Source organism: Uranotaenia lowii, chromosome 3 (assembly GCF_029784155.1).
Source record: "Uranotaenia lowii strain MFRU-FL chromosome 3, ASM2978415v1, whole genome shotgun sequence".
Classification (NCBI taxonomy): Eukaryota; Metazoa; Arthropoda; class Insecta; order Diptera; family Culicidae; genus Uranotaenia; species Uranotaenia lowii.
Window position 1 is genome coordinate 102881610 of NC_073693.1, and position 8538 is coordinate 102890147.

The window sequence follows — 8538 nt, forward strand, 5'->3', positions numbered from 1 at the left end:
GTCTTCGACAAAGTTGTGCAGCAGAAAATTTTCATAAGAGACAATTGGCACAAAAACAATTAGATGGATCTGTTCCAGAGTTAAAAGAAATATCACGTTTGTATGATCCATACAAACCTTAAAAGGTAAAACATACTCATGTAAACGTTTCTTTCAAATTTTTTTTTAATTTACAAAAGGTTTTATTTAGGCATTTTACTTATAAATTTTTTATGTGCCGGGAGTATTTTTCCTATTTCTTTCGAATTCTCAAAAAAATAATGGATGAGTTTTGTCACAAGACGAAGCTATTTAGACCTCAGGGTTTGAGAAGTTTGAAAATGATCCCAAATCGACTCAGTCTATTGTGATAACCTAACTACGTGAGAGAAATACAGCTGGCAAAGCTCTAAGTGTTATTTTCCTTTATTTTACTCAATAAAGTAATACAGCTCCTGAATTACAGCTGATTGTGCTTTTCCCAGAGGAGTGAGCCCTTCATGATTCTTGATGCTACTATCTGCACCATTTTGCAGCAGAGCTTCAACCAACTTCCATTGGCGGCCAGCCACCGCCAGGTGTAAAGCAGTAAATCCTTCATTATCACACTCATTAACTCGGGCTCCATAGTCGATCATCAATTTTACTGAATCGACGCTGTGTGTGCCCCATCTAACCGTAGGAAAATCAGAAAAAAATGTCATTAAAGCATTTCTACCATGCTCATTTTTTATGTTCAAATCAACTCCTTTTTCCAGTAGTCTTTTTAATAAAATAAAAATATCTGAGCTATCTTCATAATCATCCTTATCCGTTAAGAAGGCAATGATAGGGTAACCATAAATGCCTTTATAATTGTAATCTAGATTATAGTCAAATTCTAAAAATTTTCTTAAGACATAGTATATTCCATGATAACATGCTTCGGAGAAGATTCGACTGGCTTCTTCCGGAGAGTGTTGAACGAGTGAATCGAATAGCAGCTTTATGGTATTTGGAAACTTCTCGAACATGTCATCCAGGTCCTCGAAAAACAATTTATCCATATGACATCCATCGATTATAAGTGCAAGAAATTTGTGGGCATGCTCTTTGAAAACAGGTTTTTCATGTATCAAATTATATAAAGCGCAAGCCATTGCCGCGTTTCTGCTTTTCAGGTGTCTTTCTAGAGCTGTTTCATTGTTATTGTTGACTGTTTCCAAGCTGACTCCATGCTCCAGAAGAATATCCAAAAGAAAGCAATTTCTGATAAAGTATATGACCGATTCTCCAGCGTTTGTGAGTTGAGATGCGTTTGCTCCATGGCCAAGAGCTTTCTGGAGCAATTCACAATGGGATTCCTGCTCGATTTCGAGTTTACAAATTTTATGTAAAACAGAATAACCATCAGCGTTTGTAATTTTCAAAAGATCTTTTCCTGATGGATGTTTCTGAAGCACAAATTCAAGCATGTCACCATTTCTTACGTAGTGAATAGCATGATTGCCATCGTTATCCAAGGCGTCGAAGTCACATCCATCTTCAAGTAGCCGGATTAGGAGATCTTTATCATTCTTCTGAACGGCCAAGTGTATGAGTGTTTCTCCTCTGGTTCCTTTCACATTACCTAACTGTGTAATTTCCTCTGGTATTTTGATGCTCGATTCATTGTTTTCTATATTGTAAGCTACGAACGAGTTGTCCAAGTCTGTAAGAAATGTTTTATTTTAATTTAGCGGATGAATTTATAGTACATAGATACTCAGGGTGGCCACTCAATTTCAATTTTTCGTATTTTCCGAATTTTTTCCGACTTTCCCGCATCGTCTCCAAAAAATTCCCGCTTCTCGAATTTTGTTTCAGTAACAAAAGCTCTATTTAACGGTTTTTATTCTAAACAGTAGAAGGACCGGCCAATTTAATATACATACCTATTCAAACCGTGACCTGTCAAAATGACTGGTAAAGGGTAAATTTTTTATAAAATAATATTTTTCACTTTTTTTTATTATTTTGTTACTAATTCGATAATATTTTTGTTATAAATTGGAATTATTTTTTGCACCATGGGTGCACGGAAACACCTCATTTGGCATAGTTGGCGATTTTGAATAATTATAAAAAAAAATAAAATACATGACCAATTCTATTAGAAAGTAATGTTAAATGGTTATTGGTTTTGACCATGGGTGCAGGGTTTCAATTCAATTTTGTTGTAGTAGATATTTCCTAGCACCCACCGCTCTGAAGTTTTGTAACATGTTGCTTATAATCACACCAGATATTGTAGGTTTTAAAGCATAATTTTCCTATAAATTGTGCAATTCACCATGGGTGCACGGATTCACTGCCATTCTTCCATAATCAACTTTTTTGCATGCTAAAGGTCAAGAATAACGGCATTTATAGATTTGAAAGAAAATATGTGTAATATACAAAGTTCTTCACTATGGGTGCATGGATTCACCATATTTTCATCAGATAATGCATTTTTTAAGTATTTTAACAAATCTTGACAAACTGAAAATGCGGTGAATCCGGGCACCCATAGTGAAGAACCATGTGTATAACACAAATTTTCTTTAGAATCTATAAATGCCGTTATTCTTTACCTTTAGCATGCAAAAAAGTTGATTTTCGAAGAATTGCAGTGAAACCGTGCACCCATGGTAAATTGCTCTTATTTTAGAAAAAAAAAGAATAAAAATTGGAGAATGGTTGAATTTTATGAATTATGTTCGTCAAGTTATATCGTGAAAAGGATTTCTATGAAAATAAAATAAAAACTGTACAAAACCCTAAACCATGTCTCAAAATGAATTTTAAATCAACAATTTTTATTTATAGTTCCGTTTTATTCATTTCTGGAAAAAAAGTTTCAATCACATCTTGAAATTATATATTTACTTATTTATTATTATAACACAGTTTTTTTACCTGATAAAATGGTAATTGAATCAACATCAAAGAAATTGGAGAACGGTTGCCATTCACTGAGTGAATTTCAGGAATTATGTACATCGGAAAATTGTGAAAACTAAAAAACGAATCAACATTGTTAAATTCATATGTTGATTTGTTTTTCTTTAAAAGTTTTTCAATTGGTTAATATTGCATTTCAAATACCTATCATATGTATCTGATTTGTTAGTAAATCAGATTTAGGACTGAACGAGAACCCCCGGTCACAATTATTCACCACAATATACAAACAAAACTTTCCTTCAGCATTTTAAAAACAATTTTAAATATTATTGTGTTGGTATTAATTATTCCTGTGTATATCAAGTGACATTTAAACTGATTTAAATATTCTCGATTCCCAACATCTCATTTAAAAATATTTTGTATTCTAAAGCAAATTGAGAACTACACTGAGGTTTTTTTGTACGCGGTGTATCGTACCGCGTAAAAAAACCGCGTTAATTCGAAAATCCGCGTAAAAAAACCGCGTTAATTCGAAAATCCGCGTAAACAAAACCTCGTTAATAAACCCACGTAAAAAATCCATTTTAATTAAAAAAATCTCGCAAAACAGCACGTTACTAAAAAACGCGTAAGAACCATGATTATTTAAAAATTTGCGTACAATGCTAGTTTATTTTTAAGATAAAAACAAAATCAATTAGATTAATAGAATAGTAGAATATAGTGAGGCTTATTTGACAGTGTGGTCAGATCGTCTCATGTCTCATGTCTCAGGTCTCATGTTCCATGTCTCAGGTCTCATGTCTCATGTCTCAGGTCTCATGTCTCAGGTCTCATGTCTCAGGTCTCATGTCTCAGGTCTCAAGTCTCAGGTCTCATGTCTCAGGTCTCATGTCTCATGTCTCAGGTCTCATGTCTCAGGTCTCAGGTCTCATGTCTCATGTATCAGGTCTCATGTCTCAGATCTCATGTCTCATGTCTCATGTCTCATGTCTCAGGTTTGAAGTCTCAGGTCTCAAGTCTCAGGTCTCATGTTTCATGTCTCAGGTCTCATGTTTCAGGTCTCATGCCTCATGTCTCATGTCTTAGGTCTCATGTTTCATGTCTCAGGTCTCATGTCTCAGGTCTCATATCTCAGGTCTCATGTCTCATGTCTCATGTCTCATGTCTCAGGTCTCATATCTTATATCTCAGGTCTCATGTCTCATGTCTCAGATCTCATATTTCGGGTCTCAGGTCTCATGTCTCGTGTCTCAGATCTCGAATCTCATATTTCAGGTCTCAAATCTCAGGTCTCATGTCTCAGGTCTCAGATCTCATGTTTCGGGTCTCAGGTCTCATGTCTCGTGTCTCAGATCTCGAATCTCATATTTCAGGTCTCAAATCTCAGGTCTCATGTCTCAGGTCTCAGATCTCATGTATCACGTTCTTGGTCTCAGAGCTAAGATGTTCCCAGTTCCCAACTACAAAAAGATTCTAAGTGTTTTCCTTTGAAAAAGTCTTAGAATATTTTCTCTCAAAAACCGCGTTAATTCGAAAATCCGCGTAAAAAAGCCGCTTAAAAAAATACCGTGTAAAAAAACCGCGTAAAAAAAACCTCGATGTATTTTACTCTATATAGTTTACTATGGCGAATTTGCAGCCATTCCGTGCACCCGATGTTGATATATCATTCAAATTATTCAATTTCACAACTTATGTCTTCAAATATAAATAAAAAAAAAAATACAAAAATCATAACTATTTTACTCATACTAGTTTCATATAAAAGATATTTATAACCTAAAATTACTCAAATTATTCGATGGGCATGTTTCAAATCTAACATAACTTTCATAAAATCCTAAGAAATTTCACCAAATTTTGACAGAAAGTTTTATTATAGTTGAGCAACAAAACAGACCTATAAAATTGAGAGTCAAGTACTTGAAGCGCCACGCAGCGGTCAATCCGAGAACTTTTTCCTCAAATCTTCATGACTTCGCTTCGAAAATCAATAATTTTAAAATGAATGACACACTTTTGCACACCATTAATCAACTAGGGATCATTGTTCTGAATAAAGATTGCGAATAAAACTAAAAGAAAGAGAAAAAATTATATCTTGTTGATTTGTGAATTTTACCAGTCATTTTGACTGATCACGGTCCGAGGGTCCATGGTGAAATTTATTTCACTTATTAAAAGAGCTAGAGAAAAAAAATACAAAGATTTGTGGAGATTCAAAATTTATGAAAAGTCGTATTTTTGGGAATTTTTCAAACGAAGTATTAAAAAGATATTCAACAAACAAAGTGTCAAACCAGTCACTTTGACTGATGCGGTCTTTCTAATGTAAATAAGTGATTTTATTATAATTTTTTAACTAAACTGAAAAGTCTAAGCATATTTTATAAGATTTCAATTTTCAAAAAAAAACTTTACTGTAACCGGCCCTATTCTGCGCATTTTTATACCTCCCTAACAAGAAATCCAAATTCAAAATCGATAAGAACATTAAAAACATTAAGAAAAATTCAAACCAAATTCAGAAAATGCGCAAAGTTTGGAACTAAACAGAAACAGGTGTCAGTTTGGGTAATTTATGAGAGGTTTTGAAAGATTTAGTTTTATCGGAAATTCAATGCATATGAGTTTGGTAAAAGGGTGTAGGGAAGATAAGGGCATAATGGCCACCTTAAGGAAAACGCCTTTTTAACCATAGAGATCAGCTATAATATGTGAATAACATCATTGTTTCGTGTTCAGACACTCAAATAGTCTATTGCCTAATTGGATGAAACTTGAAAAAGTAGATAAAAACGTTTAAAAATGCCTTTAAAATTTTTTTGCCAAAAGCTGAAAACCAGTCACTGTAGGGGCATAATGAGAACCCCCCGGGGGAAGTATAAGCACCATTAATCACGGCAAGATGAGCATTTTCTGCCGGGGAATCTAGCAGCGAATTCGACTCGATGAAGTCAACTGAATAATAAAGCTACAGCTTGACTTGTTTCATCTGTCAATTTGGCCTTTTATTCAAAATAGCCGAAAATAAGTAAATTGAAGTCACCAAAAAGTTGATGTTTTTCTCTTCTAAGTTTTTCGCTTATTTAAAATGAAAAATTCTGATATGAGACTTGACTTCCCTGATTACCTTCAACCGTAGTTGACGATCATGTGCTCCACTTCAATGCTTGATTAGAGTTTTGTGGATATTTTTGACATACTTTTCCACCACTTAGGTCGGATAGTACACTTCACAGGCAGAAATGCTATCAAAATTTTGAATGTCCAATGATTATAATTATAATTATTAAATGGGCATTGGAGGAAAGAAAGTTTCCCATTTTTAAAAGAACTAAGCTTTAGTTTGAGTGTTAGTTTCACAAATTTCTAGTTATTCTGAAGCACTGAACTATATGCACTATGCAGCTGAGCCAATGTTACCCGATATTTTGGAGGAATTTACGAATTTTTCCCGCATTTTCCGGTAGATTCAAATCCCGTCTTTTTCCCGCATTTCCCGAATGAGTGGCCAGCCTGAATACACTTTAACTTACCATCATTGACTCTATTGCATTCAACTTCTTCATTTTTAAGATCTTCGATTTCATCCATTAAATCTGGAAACAAATTTACAATTGTGGTGCCATGCTTCTGATAGAAATTGTTTCCGTGAAAACGTCGTCTCAGTAAATTCAGTTCATCCAGGAGTTGGTCTAAATCTTCTTCAATAAACACAGAATGGTGGTTCATAATAAACTGAATCTCCTCATGACGATCACCCTCAATGGCATGAGCCAACACTTCCCATGCTCGGTCGGTTTCGAAATACTGCTTAACATGTGGATGACATTCATACATTTCTATCAAAATTTCAAGATGTCCCATTTCCACCAGCAAATGAATAATCGTTCCTGACGAATACGAGTTTAGTCTCAATAATTCTGGATTCGATCGAATTCCATTCCAACAGTATTCTAGAGTGCAATTGCAGCGAATCAGACTTTCTAAATGCGAAGTTCTTCTCCATTGATACGTCAAATCGAACTGATATTCAACTATCCATTGTTCAACTAGTTTACGACACTTTCCGGGTTTTTTCTTGTCAAATGTGAAGATAAAATAATCTGTCCAGCATCCGTTCTCCATTCTCAGTATGTTATTGGAAGCCTCAATAGTTGTCTCGTTGAAATACTTTTGCCGGTAAGCAAGCATTTTTTCGAAACAATATTTCATCGTTTCTGTTTGTTGTATCTCCATGGCAAGAAACACTGCATTGGATTCATAATTGTCTCTGGCCGAGCAATCGAAATTATCGAAATGTTCTGTCAAAAGCCACTCGATGGTTTCCTTACGATTCTGTCTAACAGCAGCCATAAGAGGATTCTGTCCAGGAATCGACAATTCGACTCCCAGATCGTAGAGCCTTTGGATCAATTCGATGTTTCCACAGTTGGCAGCGGCTTCGATGACTGTTTCCGGATCATCTTTATATGACGATCTATTCCACGAAAGAAACCCATTGGGAATCAGAGAATTGACGATACTTAGTGCTTTCAATCGATTGCTTTCATTTGGATGAAGCACCGAAACTCGTTCGCCATCTATTGGATAATGAAGAAGGACCAAAATCGCCTGATCCAGACCGAATTGCGGAACACATTCTTTTTCAAAATTCTTCGCGATACGACATTGTTCTTCGGTTGAAGCTACAAGAATGGTTTTCCTGAACCATATCTTATCATTGCTATCGATTTTGTATTTTTTAACTAGATATTCACGAACTGTATCAAAATCGGCCAGGTACACGTTCAATACATTTTCAATCCTCGATTTGTTGCCACTTCTGATCGCTCGACGTAACTCGGTTCCCTCATATCCTGGCTCGTAGACATTTTGTAATTGAACGTCCGGTTGTTGCGGTTTATCATCTTCAAACACATCGAATAGAAAAGAATGAAAAGGATAAAGTCCACTATCAGGATCACTGTCATCAGTTTCCATTTTCGCTTAAATTCACTTTATTCCTCCCAATTCAAATGAAGAAAGATGAAGGACACAAGCTGCAAATAGCTTATATTACTGCATCCAAAATCGCACAGTGTTCAGCAGCACACCCGCTGAGATGCACAAACTAGAACGGTTTAACATTGATTGGGAAAAAATAATATACAACCGACCGAGTCGGTTCACTATTTCATTCTTCCGATGGCGTCGCCTGAATAGTGCATGACTCATACATATCTCAAACCAGTGTATCACTTAGGTATTCTAAGTAACTTAAAATAATAATAATAATAATGAATGATTTTACTTGTTGTGAAATAGTAAGTGAGTTTCCTTCTAAAACTATCGGTTTTGCTGTTGATGTGGGATGTTATGCGTAGGCTAGTCATGTAGCAGTGTATATTGAAACGACTTACTAACCATTTCAATCGAAACGACTCTCTCAAAAGATACAATGAGGACGAAATATGATTAACTGTGCTTACGAAATTATTGTAATTAGGGAATCTGGTCCCTAATTTCGATAATTTCGTAAGCACATAGGGGATGGGTTTAACATTTGCCTACGATATCGTATAAAGGGGATAGAATGGGGGATTTTCAAAAATCTTACGTTCTTTTTAAGTAATTGACGTTATTTTTATATTTATGTCAATG

At 35.1% G+C, this 8538-nt stretch overlaps 1 protein-coding gene across 1 annotated transcript; it reads right to left on the reverse strand.

The window, feature by feature from the left end:
• Positions 1–389: 389 nt before the first annotated feature.
• On the reverse strand, positions 390–8013 carry LOC129751313 (uncharacterized). Its single transcript, XM_055746742.1, has 2 exons — positions 6432–8013; positions 390–1669 (listed from the first exon to the last, which is right to left on the reverse strand). Exons 1-2 carry the CDS (start codon positions 7876–7878, stop codon positions 411–413), a joined length of 2706 nt encoding a protein of 901 aa, XP_055602717.1. The 5' UTR covers positions 7879–8013; the 3' UTR covers positions 390–410.
• Between the last annotated feature and the right edge of the window lie 525 nt (positions 8014–8538).